A 15127-nucleotide genomic window follows, 5' to 3' on the forward strand; every position below is an offset into this window, starting at 1 on the left:
CAGCTCACATTCATTCATTATAAAGGCACAAGTCGTTTCGTCTCTTTCCACCTTCAGCCATTTTGACAATGTTAGGAGCTGTGGGACGCTGCTGCACCGGGGCTCTCCAGGCACTTAAGCCTGGGGTCCAGCCCCTGAAGGCCCTTGTTGGATCGCCATCTGTCCTTGGACGTAAGTTTTGCAGGGGTAGCTAATTCATTGGAAAAAACGCTGTTTGGCGCGGACCTGGTATTGGGCTAACTGCTAGGTTAAAGCAACAAGCTGGCTTCCTTCAGTGTCGCAGGCCTCACTTTAAAAAAAAATCTATAATTTCGTCTACTGATTTAATATTGAGCGTGAAACGTGTGTCATGTATTCAATTTAATTGCTATAGTCCTATGTGACCCAAGTACATATAGCTGCGTGGCATGATTTTTGTGCAAATAGAAATGACCTTAGTATGTCATGACATGAGGTTTGGAGGCTCGCGCTAGCGAGTGCGTACTGTGGCTGGCCAGCTAACTGGCATTGAATGACTGTCACTGACACTAACTAGTCAAATAGCGTTGGACGAGTAGAAATTAATTTCTAAATGTTTTGCTTTAACTAGGTATAAATTTGACAATTTTGTTTTCGTCATACGTTGTCTGGCTAACGTATCTAGTTTGCTATTCATCTGTCACCTAGCTAACGTTAACTGATTAGGCCAAGTTGCAGAAGTATAACTATCACCTTAGCTTAACGTTACTTGGTTGCCTAGACATTTTGTCGTTCTTCGAAGGGAGTCGTTTTCTATGAATTTGGTAACAAGCTGACGTTAGTTGATGGCTTTAATGAATGAGCTGTAACTGATTATCCTACACAACATGGCCGAAAATCCTTGACATTGAGTCAGTCTGGTTCTTTGCTCTTGCGCACATAGCTAGCAACACATGTGATATTATTACATGTATTTCTCAGCATTTCGTAGGCTCGCTTGACAATGGACAGCAGACATCACTGCGTCTTAGTTCATTCACTGCAAGGTCATGTGGTTCTGGGTCAATGCATTCTTACATTGGTTTACTTTTACAGGCAGAGACTACTCTGCACCTGCTGCTGCTGCCGCCTTCGCCCATGGCAGGATCGTAGCGGTCATCGGTGCCGTCGTCGACGTCCAGTTCGATGAGGGCCTCCCACCCATCCTCAATGCCCTGGAAGTCGCTGGGCGTGAGTCCAGGCTAGTGCTGGAGGTGGCACAACATCTTGGTAAGTAATAAATGTTAGCCTGCATTTAGAGGCAGCATAATTTGTATCTTTTTCCTGGTCTTTTGAACAATCAGATTGACCCTTTTGCTAATAATTGGGCAAAATATCATAATTGTGTAAATGCAGCCATCGTTTTGCAAAGGCATTGTACCAACATTGCATAATCGGTAACATCCAGCTCAGATATTATTTGAATTGCTCCACAATAAGTTGTCAACTTTCAGGTGAGAACACTGTGCGTACCATTGCCATGGATGGTACAGAAGGTCTTGTCCGTGGACAGAAGGTTGTGGACACTGGCGATCCCATCAGAATCCCAGTAGGTCCCGAGACCCTAGGCAGAATTATGAATGTTATTGGAGAGCCCATTGATGAGAGGGGACCAATCTCCACCAAGCAGTAAGCACTTTGTCTATCAGCCAATTCATAATAGGTTTAGAAATGGTAAACACCACAATTAAGGAAATCAATATTTTTTTTATGCATGATTCAAAGAACGGTCTTCAGTCTGTCTGAATGATAAGCAATTGGAAATTATTGTCTCTAATCTTTATATTTATTTAGGACTGCTGCCATCCACGCTGAGGCCCCAGAGTTCACTGACATGAGTGTGGAGCAGGAGATCCTGGTAACTGGCATCAAGGTGGTAGATTTGCTGGCTCCCTACGCCAAGGGAGGCAAAATTGGTATGTGAGACAACTGACATCATTCTTTCACATATTTGCAAATATTTAGCTAATGTTTAATGAAAGCAAATTGTGCCCTTTTCTATAGGTCTGTTCGGTGGGGCTGGTGTAGGCAAGACTGTGTTGATCATGGAGCTGATTAACAATGTGGCCAAGGCCCATGGTGGTTACTCTGTGTTTGCCGGAGTGGGAGAGCGTACCCGCGAAGGAAATGACTTGTACCACGAGATGATTGAGTCGGGTGTCATCAACCTGAAGGATGACACCTCCAAGGTGAACAACTGGCTACATTTGACAGTCATAAGCAGGTGCCTCTATTTAACCCTTAAGATGAGGTTTTAAATTATTTTTTTTACTTAATGTCAACTCCCGCATGGGAACTAATTAGCATTTAAAATCTCCATAATCTGTCCGTTTAAGCTAGAGATCTGCTTTTTTGCATTAGATGTATCAATCCACCTATAATACTTCTGCAACTGCAGTGAAGGGTGACAAAGCTAGAGCGGTGTTTGTCAGACCATGAGCCATCCTGAAAATTGGTCTTCTCACAATTGTCTGTAGTGTCCTGACTGGTTTGGCCTGCATACTATTTTGACCCCTCTATTGAAAGATGAGACTAATGAACATTATGTTTTGCCCCCCCCCCCCACACAAGTGTCTTGGGACTTGTCTAAAGTTGGTACAGCAGATCTGCTAACTGTCTGTAGCGTCATAACAGTTTGGGATACGCACTAGTATGACCCCTCTGTAAGGGTGACTCTCACAAACACGTACATGGTTTGCTCTAGGATGGCCTCAAGACTCCTCTGAAGGTCCCCTGATACCAGTCAAATACAGTTCTGGTAGTGTATATTTGGAGACAGTCCCGAAAGCTAAACAACCTGTTTTTCAATGCGTTTGTATAACCCAATAGAATTAAGGCCAACATTTTTCATCTCTTGTAAAAATATATATTATACTTACACTTCAAGGAGTTACAATTCAAAATCAAATGGTTTGTGGCATGACCATAAAACAATTCCATATAGCTTAGCAGTCCCCTGGCTTGGACTCCTATGGGAGTCTTATGCAGACTGATGGTATTTTGAAGTTGCCAGTCACAGGAAAGACAACCCACTGTTAAATGTCAAAATTGAAGGTGCAATGTGCAGAAATCGCTCTGTTTCCTGGCTGTATAAATTTGAGTAGTCCGTCTAATTTTAGTTTGTGACAAAATAGCATAGAGAATCACGGTGCCATCTAAACCGCTATGAAATATATTTTCCATAACGAAAACATTTTCAGCTGTTTGATGCTGGTGTACCAAAGTATGATGCAGAAACTTAACGTGAAGCATAGAAATGGATCATATCTACTGCTTCTTAAACTTGCTTTCAATGTAAATGGCTAGTCTCTTATTCACATTTCTATGAATTGTCACCCAAAAAGTTAAGTTGTAGCATATCACCAGTCTGGAAAGTTGACCTCATTACCCACTTGACTTGATGTTCACATCAGCCTTTCCCCTTTAGTTTCTATTAGATGTGTTTTCTAATGGTGCCCTCTCCAAACCCCTAGGTGGCTCTGGTGTACGGACAAATGAACGAGCCCCCAGGCGCCCGTGCTCGTGTGGCTCTGACTGGTCTGACTGTGGCTGAGTATTTCCGTGACCAGGAGGGTCAGGATGTGCTGCTCTTCATCGACAACATCTTCCGCTTCACCCAAGCTGGCTCCGAGGTGTCTGCCCTGCTGGGTCGTATCCCCTCCGCTGTGGGTTACCAGCCCACCCTTGCCACTGACATGGGTACCATGCAGGAGAGAATCACCACCACCAAGAAGGGTTCCATCACCTCTGTGCAGGTAAGCTGGAGTTCAAGCAGCATAGGCTTGTTATAGGACCACGCTAACATGGCAGTCTGTAGCACCCAATAGTCTGTCATGGCTTCAAGACTGAAACGCTACCTGTGAATGTAACAACCTGTCTTCTCTAAGGCCATCTATGTGCCGGCTGATGATTTGACTGATCCTGCCCCTGCCACCACCTTCGCTCACTTGGACGCCACCACTGTGCTGTCCCGTGCCATCGCTGAGCTGGGTATCTACCCTGCTGTGGATCCCCTGGATTCCACCTCCCGTATCATGGACCCCAACATTGTCGGCGCTGAGCACTATGACGTTGCTCGTGGCGTGCAGAAGATCCTCCAGGTTAGTGTCTTAAGCCACCCTGGTCACCCTAGTGTACCAGTCACCCTGACCTTTGAGTTTATTTTTTACAGGGACAGTGCACATGAATCAATATTTTGGGGAAATAGCTGGATTTAGCCACCTGAAATTTTCAGCTGCACACCCTGGGCAGGTTATTAAAAACAATTCCCATAATGAGCAGTGAGCACATGCAGAGCAACGTAAGACAATCAACACATAGCATGCAGACAGCGCATTAACAATAGCGTAAGATGCTTAAAAGCAACTGTTACACACTTCACAAGCTAGACATGGAAAGCGGCACTACACCGTTTCTAATGATGAATGACTGACCTTGCCCCTAACATTATGCCTACAACTCTCCCCTCTCAGGACTACAAGTCCCTGCAGGATATCATTGCCATCCTGGGTATGGATGAGTTGTCTGAGGAGGACAAGCTGATCGTCTCTCGCGCCCGCAAGATCCAGCGTTTCCTGTCCCAGCCCTTCCAGGTGGCGGAGGTCTTCACTGGTCACGCTGGCAAGCTTGTGCCACTCAAGGAGACCATCAGTGGCTTCCAGAGCATTCTAAATGGTACGTAGTACTTGTGATTAGGTTTTAAAGGTGGGCTCTGCGATATGATGTAGATGTGTGAAGTAAACAGCTTAGTGGGTCAACTTCTGCAACTACTAAGAGCGTTAACGCACAAGGTTGAAGTTGGCTGTTTTGGTGCCGTGGCTCCCACGTAACAATCGAGTCATGCGCCTAGTCTTTCATCTCACTCGTTGCAATATCTGCAGTTCTGCTCGTGGCAACATTTCGGTCCGTCTACTTTTTAAAAATTTTTTTTTTACTGATGAATATCCTTGGTGTTGCCGGTGTGACATTCTGATTGGAGTGTATGGTCATTCTTTCCCTCCAGGTGAGTACGATGCCCTGCCCGAGCAGGCTTTCTACATGGTCGGACCCATCGAGGAGGTGGTTGAGAAGGCCGCACAGATGGCGAAGGATCTCGCATAAGTTCGTCTTTAACTGTGAGGAGAGAGAAGCAAAGAAATGGAGGGTTGTGTAGAAGGAGCACTTGATTTGTAATGTCACATGCAACAATTCCCTGTCATGTAAAGTTATAGGTAATTTTCCAGTGGAAGAAGATGGAATAGAGATTTGTTTTTGGTTTGGTCTCTACTGTATATTTTGGCATTTTTCAATGTAATGTTGCAATGCTATTCCTGTCTGGGTGCAGACTGGTTGTAAAATGTCATCCTACAGCAATGATCCACTAGATGGCGTTCAAAGGCTTTGAGTGACTAAATAAAACTGCTTAAAGTTGAGCGAAGTTTGTCATTCTTTGTGCAATGATGTAATTTACAAGACCTACCTACAGTAAATGTAAAATGCTTCAGTATAGCTTGCTGCTGAGATGTGAAAGGTGCAATATGCAGAAATCACTGCCATTACCTGTTTGCAAGTTTTTACTGTTTTCTACATTGTAGAATAATGGTGACCAAACTATGAAATATCACATTCATGTAAGATATATTGTATTTGAGATTCTTCAAAGTAGCCACACTTTGCTTTGCACAGTATTGGCATTCTCTCAACCAGCTTCATGAGGTAGTTACCTGGAATGCATTTTCAATTAACGGGTGTGCCATGTTTTGTGGAATTTCTTTCCTTGATGCATTTGAGCCAATTAGTTGTGTTGACAATACAGAAAATAGCCATATTTGGTATGACCAAATAGGGAACAACGGCTCAAATAAGCCCAGAGAAATGACAGTCCTTTAAGACGTGAAGGGTAGTCAATCTGGAAAAGGTTAAGTGTAGTGGCAAAAACCAAGTGCTATGTTGAAACTGACTCTTGTGAGGACCACCACAGGAAAGGAAGACCCAGAGTTACCTCTGCTGAGGATAAGTTCATTAGAGTTACCAGGCTCAGAAATTGCAGCCCAAATAATTGCTTCAAAGATTTCAAGTAACAGACATCTCAACATCAACTGTTCAGAGGAGACTGAATCAGGCCTTCATGGTCAAATTGCTTCCAAAAAGGACACCAATAAGAGACTTGCTTGGGCCAAGAAACCTGACCAATGGACATTAGACCGGTGGAAATCTGTCCTTTGGTCTGATTCCACATTTGAGATTTTTGGTTCCAACTGATGTCTTTGAGTTGCAAAGTAGGCAAACGGATGATCTATGCATGTGTGGTACCCACTGTGACGTGTGGGGGTGCTTTGCTGGTGACAAAGCACACTTAACCAGCATGGCTACCACAGCATTCTGCAGCCATACACCATTCTGTCTGGTTTGCGCTTAGTGGGACTATCATTTTTTTCAAAAGGATATTGACCCAAATCACACTTCCAGGCTGTGTACGGGCTGTTTGACCAAAGAGAGTGCTGGAGAGCTGCATCAGATGACCTGGCCTCCACACTCACCTGATCTCAACCCATTTGAGATGGTTTAGGATGAGTTGAACTGCAGAATGAAGGAAAAGCAGCCAACAAGTGCTCAGCATATGTGGGAGCTCCTTAAAGACTTGGAAAAGCATTCCTCTTGAAGCTGGTTGAGAGAATACCAAGAGTGTGCAAAGCTGTCAAGGCAAAGGGTGGCTACTTTGAAGAATCTCAAATATAAAATATATTTAGATTTGTTAACACTTTTTTGGTTACTACCTTATTCCATATGTGTTATTTCATAGTCTTCTCTATTCTAGAATGTAGAAAATAGTCAAAATAAAAACCCTTGAATGAGGTGTGTCTAAATTGTTTTCACTGGTACTGTATGTATTTAAGGTAGAAATCTGACATGGGCTGCAAGATCGAAATAAAAGGGTGTAAATCTTTCATAGACGTACTTATCTCCTACCAATATTTACAATTGTTATAGAATTGAATATGTAAGTTGTGAATGTGTGGTATTTGAATCTGCTAATATCAGTGAAGTTGAGAGAATCTGAATGATTCAAATCTTGTGAACTTCCTTTTTGGTCACTTCCCTCCAGGTGCAGGTTTCCTTCAACATACCAATATCAGCACACCAAGGACAAATACACTCAGACCTTGATCTTTATCCCCATTTATCTTGTAAAGTTTTCAAAGACCAACCCAACACGGCCCATGTCATACTGGCCAGAGATGGAAGAGGAAGCGAGACATCCCACAAATTTTCTGTTTCAATGGAAGTCAATGAATTAAGTAGACCAGACCCAGCTGCGATTGAATTGGTGTCCATGGTAGAGCCATTCCCTTAAGTAAACTGTAACTGAATTTTTTTCCAATGATGAATGGCCTGAGTGAACTATCTTCAGTTATCCACCATCTTTGATACGGGCATAGAGAATGCACTGAATAAAAGAGGGGAAACAAGTGCAACCAAATATCAATTATGGCATTTTTTTTTTTTTACAGGTCAGAGGTTAAACAATGTCTAGCAAAGCATACATCATACTGTATTTCGCCCTGCAGACCGTAGGGTACAAAAGTGTTATATTCATTAAAGACAATCAGTAGCACAGCACAATCAAGTATTTGTTCTGACAGCATAAACACTGACAATCTTGAATCAGCCTTAGTTGACAGCCTTGGCTGGTAGGATGGCTTCCTTGAGCAGTAGCCAGTCGGCAAACCCGGTTGGCATGTAGGACATAGGGATCCAGAAGAGCTTGGCATCCCACCCTGGTGAGTAGCGGGTGCGAGGACGGACTGCAGAGATAGCATGCTCCATACAGCTCACCACCTTCATAAGGTCAGCGTCAGACATCTTGGCAAGCTTCTCCCTCATCATCACGTCCACTAGAAGGGACAGGGAAGGTTAGGAACCATGTTACATGTTGGTCTTTAGCTATTCAAGATGGCCACTTTCACTAGAACATCGGGTGAATAATGCTTTCTGAATAGATAAAATCCTTTGAAAGACTGGGTGTCACAGTGGGCAGACAGAATAAAAAAATGGCCACATTTTGCATAGGATAAATAAAACATTTGTGTAAATGAATACATTCCAGAATGTAAGAAAATAAAACTCATATTTACCCTTGTCCAAATAATCAGGTCCATAATCATCTCTGACTTCTTGTGGCATCTTCTCCCACAGATGCTTGATGCTTTTCCCCAGGACTATCGAGTCAGTCACGGTGGTCTTGAAAAAGCCTGGCTCAATGCAGAGGACTTTGACTCCGAAAGGTACCATGTTTCTCCTGAAAAACAAGGTAACAAAACTTCTGTTACAGGTTTTTATAGTTTCATCAAGTCAAACAGTCAAAGTTGTATTGCTTATGGTTCACCATTGCTAGATTACTGAATATATGTAAAACATTAAAAAAAACACTGATAAAAAATATGGCATGGATAGGATAATGTTCTTGTTTCACCTGAGACTGTCATTGAAGGCCTCCACTCCATACTTAGACACAGTGTAAGGTCCTCCGACTGGACTGATCCTGCCGAACACACTGGCTACGTTGACCACGCGACCCCTGGCCTTCTTGATGAGTGGCAGCACACTCAGGGTGACTGCGATGACCCCGTTCAGGTTCACGTCCAGCATGGACTTGTAGTCATCAATGGTCAGCCAATCACAGGGGGCCGAGGGGATGGCCACACCTGCGTTGTTCACCACAGCCCACAAGCCTAGAAGGTGACAGGTCATTAGGTAGGTGTTTGGTAAGAAAAGGACATAAGGACAAAGATTCCGGCACTAACATGAATGTCAACTGAACTGGTAATATTTCATAATTTGACTGGTATAACTTGAAACAAATGATGATGATAGGACTGTTTGCTTTTCAATATAAACACAGACACTCACCCCTAGCCCCAACTTTGTCTTTAATCAAAGCGGCTGCTTTGTCGACGCTCTCGTTCTTTTTGACATCCAGGTGGAGGGTGGTGAATCTGCCTGAACAGGCCTTCCTCAGATCTTCCTCTCCCTTCTCTGTGAAGCAGGATGCGATCACACAGAAACCCAGCTCGTCCAGATGTCTGGCCAGTAGGTTGCCGAAACCAGAGTCACACCCCGTGATGTAGACATATTTGTCTCCTTTGTCTGGGACTCTGGGGATCTCCCGGAACCAGCGGTACAGGTAGTAAAACACCACCAGTCCAAGGAGGTACAGAAACATGTCTGGGACAGGATGAGACAGACAGCCTTTTAATAAGTAATCTCTTGTTTATCAACATTTTAAGCTAAAGGTTCTGATCTGTTGTGTCAGCCACATTGCATAAACAGTTTTTTAAAATGCTAGTGGTTGTATTAATTTGGGATCTATCGCATCCCACAACTGTCCCGGACTATGTTTTGAATATTTATTTCTCGCACAGAATTGAATAGTCGACTTTTGTACTATGGAGGATAGTAGACATAGGCTAGTGTTTTTGCTGTTCGTTAGGCCTACTGATCTTGTTGGCTGATGAAAAGTAAATGTGTACAGTTCTTCCAATATCTTCAATATGCACCTCGGAATTGGATAAGGATGCACACAGTTGCGTCCCCGATGGGTCTGTCTTAACTTGTAGCCTGTGAGAAAGACCCGATCAAGTGACGGAGAGCCGTGTAGATTGCGCAGCACACTCAGGGAGAAGGGCACAACGCAGCACTCTGGGCCTCAAAAAGCAAGGATTTTTTAAAGGTGCATTACAGTCACAAAGAGGATGCTGCTGTGAAATTCGAGGCATTATCAAGTGCTTGTCATATTGGGAATGAGTTACTATTGGAGTGTGTACACCCTGCGTAAAAAACAAAGCAAGAGCTCATGCCTTTTAAGCGACTTTTTTCAAATCATCATTAGAGTCTCATCATGCAACCTTACAATGTATTAAAAATCTAAACAAATAGCCCAACATTTGTAGAACAACTAAAGTTACATTAATAACTCTAAATTAACCATATAGGAGTACCTATTTCTTTGTTAACTGCTCAAAATATTTATATTTTATTCAGCTTTGTTCAATTGTATTCTTCATAATATAAAATAATGCCACGGAATTATAAGTAAATCTTGTCTGCTAAATGAACTAGTATAGCCCACATCCAATTGGCATAGCCTCAGGACCTAACATACATGAAGGGACCATTGCATTATCTCCCATATGATCGATGAGGATTTCCATATGGCAAATGGACAGTCCCTTACTAGACGTCTGCAGGGGTTATGTTAAAATAGGCCGACAGCCTCGGGTCACCCTCCGGGGCCCGGTCTTCCGGGAAATCCAAAAAGAAAGTTTCCAGGACACTCGGTTCCGCAATATAATTTTGTTTTAATAGAAAATGTTCTCTTGTACTGGAATATTCCACTAGATGGTGACTGGCTGTATATTGCAAATGGATATTTCATCACCAAATGGACATGGCCGTTTCTCGTAAATGGAAAAGACTTCAAAGATGAAACTCGGTGAGCACAGTGGTGGCGTCGAGACCACAACGCTCTTTGAGTTAATGCACATTTTGTGCGATTAAAGGTTGAAAACGGTAATAGGGCACTAATTTAACCACTTCACGTCAAAGTACATAAACCTACGGTGTAAGGAAAAATAGAACCAGCCATTTATCTATTGTAGTTTATGAGAAATCATACAACATCCATTTCATGATGCTAAAACAAACATGGTGAGACACAGTGTGGGGCTTACAGACACACAGAGCCTGCAATAGTTATCGGCATTCGAACCATCAAAGAACCGCTAGACCTAGAGCTCTGAAACTTTATAAACCTGTTCTAGAGCTTAAGCCAGTAGTGCACAGTGAGATATGTAGCTCTAGAAGGTTCTCAGGCCGAGAAACAGCCTTGTCCATTTGCCATATCTTCAATTTGAAAATGACGACATTTAGAAAAGTCCCAGAATCACAAGACTTGGTGCATTGAAACCGCCTCGGCCCATAGAGATGGACCATACACATTTCTGGCCGATAGCTCTTTCAGGGACTAGGTAGCAATGAGAAAGTGCATTTTCAGCACTAATTAAGTTCGCTGCTCGGGCTCTGAATGACCTATAGATCCGAAACTCAGGATTCAGGTCGCCTCAGCTAGGCCTACACATAATGTCAGAACTGGACCCACAGCTCGAATGTAACTATGTTGTTTATGTTTTTTTTTATGGCTTTAACAGAAGGAGCAACGAATTGTGGGTCGGCTCTGAAATATTTGATAGTTGGCTTCTAAAAGATTTGGACAAAGTGAGTTTGGTGTCAGTATGTATAAGTTTGGTGTCAGAATGATATCTTATTGACTGATGGCTGACTTGATGGCAGTATAATATATTGGCATTGTACATTTTATATTGCAAATGGACAGTGTATGATGAGGGATTTACCATCACTAAATGGACAGGCTGAAATCAACACCAACAAGCGATGGAGTGGAACCACTATCACTGCTAGGCCATCCCGAGTTCAACGAGCCAGACAATTGGGCATTTCAGCAGTATATTAGAGCATGTCCAATTTGTGATGGTAAATGCCTATTGTAATACATTGCAAGTGGACAGTGTACATTTGTTCATTTCCAATGTTTTTAATGAGGGATTTACCATCACCAAATGGACGGGCTGAAATCAACACCAACGAGAGAATGGACTGTGTCCATTGCACATATGCTATAATGTCAGTGTGAACATGCTCTTCTGCAAGTTGACAGTGTCCATTGCCAATGTATATCCATAAGGACTTCCCATTACAAAATTGACATGCTGAATCAACACCAATGAGAAATTCTGACTTCCTATGACCAAACATGACAAATAGACCTTATAGGTTGATTCAGGGCTTAACATAGTGATATATATCATTTGGTCAGTATATAGGCCTTCTCGACATTATATATGCCATTTGCACATGGTTCACTGACTTTTGGGTTCGGAAGCCGACTTCCTATGATCATATTTGGCAAATGGACAAAACATAGGCCTTATGGACAAACTCAATAAAATAAGACAAATGTACAGTTGAATTTGGAAGTTTACATACACCTTAAACTCATTTAAATACATTTAAACTAAGTTTTTGACAATTCCAGACATTTAATCTGAGTAAAACTTCCCTGTCTTAGGTCAGTTAGGATCATTACTTTATTTTAAGAATGTGAAATGTTCGAATAATAGTAGAGAGAATGATTTATTACAGCTTTTATTTCTTTCATCACATTCCCAGTGGGTCAGACGTTTACATACACTCAGTTAGTATTTGGTAGCATTGCCTTTAAATAGTTTAACTTGGGTCAAACATTTCGGGTAGCCTTCCACAATTTTCTCACAATAAGTTGGGTAAATTTTGGCCCATTCCTCCTGACAGAGATGGTGTAACTGAGTCAAGTTTGTAGGCCTCCTTACTCGCACATACTTTTTCAGTTGTGCCCACAAATTTTCTATAGGGTTGAGGTCAGGGTTTTGTGATGACCACTCCAATACCTTGACTTTGTTGTCCTTAAGCCATTTTGCCCCAACTTTGGAAGTATGCTTGGGATCATTGTCCATTTGGAAGACCCATTAGCAACCAAGCTTTAACTTCCTGACTGATGTCTTGAGATTTTGCAAGCATCCCCCTTTTCCTGCCAGGACAGGAAAATGGTCTAATTCACGCACTTAAAGAGAAAATACCTGGTCATCCCTACTGTATCTGATCTGGAGGACTCGCTAAACTCACTAAACTTTCTAAATTATTTCTGAGTGTTGGAGTGTGCTGGCTATCCGTAAATTTAAAAAACAAGAAAATAGTGCCATGTGGTTTGCTTAATGTAAGGAATCTGAAATGATTTATAATTTTACTTTTGATACTTAGATATATTTTAGCAATTACATTTACTTTTGATACTTAAGTATATTTAAGTATACTTTTACTCAAGTAGGATTTTACTGGATGACTTTCACTTTTACTTGGGTCATTTTCTATTAAGGTATCTTTACTTTGACTTATTACTCTATTACATGGATTTATTAGGCTTTTAAAAATGTATGGAAGCCAGGAGATGCTAAATGTGTTTATGTTAATTTAATGGTCAATTACTGTGAGACCAATAGTTATTTGCTTAACAATCACTGGCTGACGAAATGTCGTGACCGCCACAGCCCTAGTCACATCTACCCAGCTCCACCCCCCATTCCTCAGTATACCAAACAAAATGCCAGGGTCATCACGGGAAGTTACAGAAATACGCACATTACACAATATGAGGTTAGACATAAATCAAGTGGGATGATAGCACCTGCTTTTACAGTTCATCACTAATATGCATCTTATAACAGTAGCTTATAGTAATAACATTATTGTAGCTATAAGATAAGCAGGAAAATAATTTAAAGATCAACCACATTCAGGGAGAGTTCATTGAAGCGCATGGAGTGACAGAGACAGGATTGAACAGAGCAAGGATCAACAGTTATTAATGCCGGTGTTGTGCCTAAGATCTCACCCTGCCCGAATCCCCCCTTATTCATTGCTGTGACTTGCTTGCTAGTTGAGATTTTTGCTCTTTCACTTCGTTGTCATTTAAACCTACATTTCACTGATCTTAGTAGCAGAAAGCATTTTTTGTCAACAGTTTTCATTTAGGCTATTTGTTTCAAGTGTATGTGGCGGTTCTGGCTTGTATGGCGCCCTGGTCGAACCCCTCCTTTAGCGCCCGCCCGCACGCACCCGGGGACGCCCCGTGCCGTCCCCGGCAAGGTGCCGCCCTGAAATGTTTGTTGCTTGCCAACATTTTACTCCCTCTATGTTTAATATAACACAGATACATTAATTATTCATTTCGGTTGCCTAATTAAGGAAAATAGAAATGGGGAGGGGTTCTGGCACAACACCGGGTTCAAAGTGCACTGTGGGCTGTCTTGTGCAATTGCTATTTGTAATCAATTGCAAAACTTGCCAAAGGTCATTTAAACCACAACTAACAAATACTATTAAAAATGTGGTTCAAATAAACTGGAAGGAATAAGTGCAACACTCCTACATTCCCATTTGATTGTAATGTGAATATCATGTTAAATGCAAGCTTTCGATGTTTCAAATAACACAATATGGAAAGTTAGGGCGCATTACATATTTGAAAGCCCTGCACATTACATAATAATAAACATTTGTTCGATAAATTATGATAGATTGTGATTGATAGCCTATGCTCAACTTTTGCATGTTCAAGAAGATTACAGTCTGGTGGAATATTGAAGTCGTACCTGTTGGAGAGGTTCCTTACCAGCGCAACAAAGTAACCGTTTTCAGAAACTACGCAAGACCAAACTCTGCCCGAGGACGTCACATGTCTAGCACTGGCCAATCGGAGCCAAGTTATGTCATTAGAGTTAACAAGGTCAACAATGATTTGATTAGATATCGTTTGGTAGGAACTTCAAACTTCTTAACATACTCTTGACTCTTGACATACTCATGTAAAGTGTTGGTCTCATGTTTCCTGAGTTGAAATAAAAGATCCCAAAATGTACAAAAAGCTTATTTATCTCAAATTTTGTGCATACATTTGTTTTCATCCCAATTAGTGAGCATTTCTTCTTTCCCAAGATAATCCATCCTCCTGACAGGTGTGTCATGTCAAAAAGCTGATTAAACAGCATAATCTTTACACAGGTGCACCTTGTGCTGGGGACAATAAAAGGTCATTAAAATGTGCAGTTTTGTCACACAATGCAAGTTTTGAGGGAGTGTGCAATTGGGTGCTGACTGCAGGAATGTCCACCAGAGCAATTCACAAACAAAAAGGAAAATTGGTTTGAGTTAAAGTACTACTCCTTGAATAAGGTTGTGGTCTCAAATTGGAAGTGTTGTTGCTCGTTAGTAATGGCTTCCCAACCCCATGAAAGCAAATAAAAGCAACAGTGTTAAGGTAAAACATCCCAGTTAGGAGAAAACCTGTTATGACAAGACTGCTAAAATGCAAATGAAACAGAAATGTATGACCATAATTTCAGACAGATCATATTGGCTTGTTTAGGACTGAAGAGGACAGCAGCCCTGAGGGTGATGACCTGGAAGTTGTTTGACTTAGCTTCAACTCTTGGAAAGTATTCTGTCTTCGCACACGGTTTGTGTTTACATGCAGAAGGGT

The 15127-nt window shown here is 41.9% G+C and overlaps 2 protein-coding genes across 2 annotated transcripts; one reads left to right on the forward strand and one right to left on the reverse strand.

Annotated features, from left to right (window-relative positions):
- Positions 1 to 5408, forward strand: LOC109890586 (ATP synthase subunit beta, mitochondrial). Its single transcript, XM_020482522.2, has 9 exons — positions 1 to 171; positions 1054 to 1227; positions 1452 to 1626; positions 1792 to 1913; positions 2002 to 2186; positions 3471 to 3752; positions 3885 to 4097; positions 4470 to 4671; positions 5000 to 5408. The coding sequence occupies exons 1-9, from the start codon at positions 69 to 71 to the stop codon at positions 5095 to 5097; spliced, it is 1554 nt and encodes a 517-aa protein (XP_020338111.1). The 5' UTR covers positions 1 to 68; the 3' UTR covers positions 5098 to 5408.
- A 1731-nt stretch (positions 5409 to 7139) lies between these two features.
- On the reverse strand, positions 7140 to 14360 carry LOC109890587 (retinol dehydrogenase 7). The gene is made up of 5 exons (XM_020482524.2): positions 14241 to 14360; positions 8887 to 9201; positions 8450 to 8708; positions 8112 to 8275; positions 7140 to 7871 (listed from the first exon to the last, which is right to left on the reverse strand). The coding sequence occupies exons 2-5, from the start codon at positions 9197 to 9199 to the stop codon at positions 7648 to 7650; spliced, it is 960 nt and encodes a 319-aa protein (XP_020338113.1). The 5' UTR covers positions 9200 to 9201; positions 14241 to 14360; the 3' UTR covers positions 7140 to 7647.
- Between the last annotated feature and the right edge of the window lie 767 nt (positions 14361 to 15127).

Source organism: Oncorhynchus kisutch, linkage group LG5, assembly GCF_002021735.2.
Source record: "Oncorhynchus kisutch isolate 150728-3 linkage group LG5, Okis_V2, whole genome shotgun sequence".
Lineage (NCBI taxonomy): Eukaryota > Metazoa > Chordata > Actinopteri > Salmoniformes > Salmonidae > Oncorhynchus > Oncorhynchus kisutch.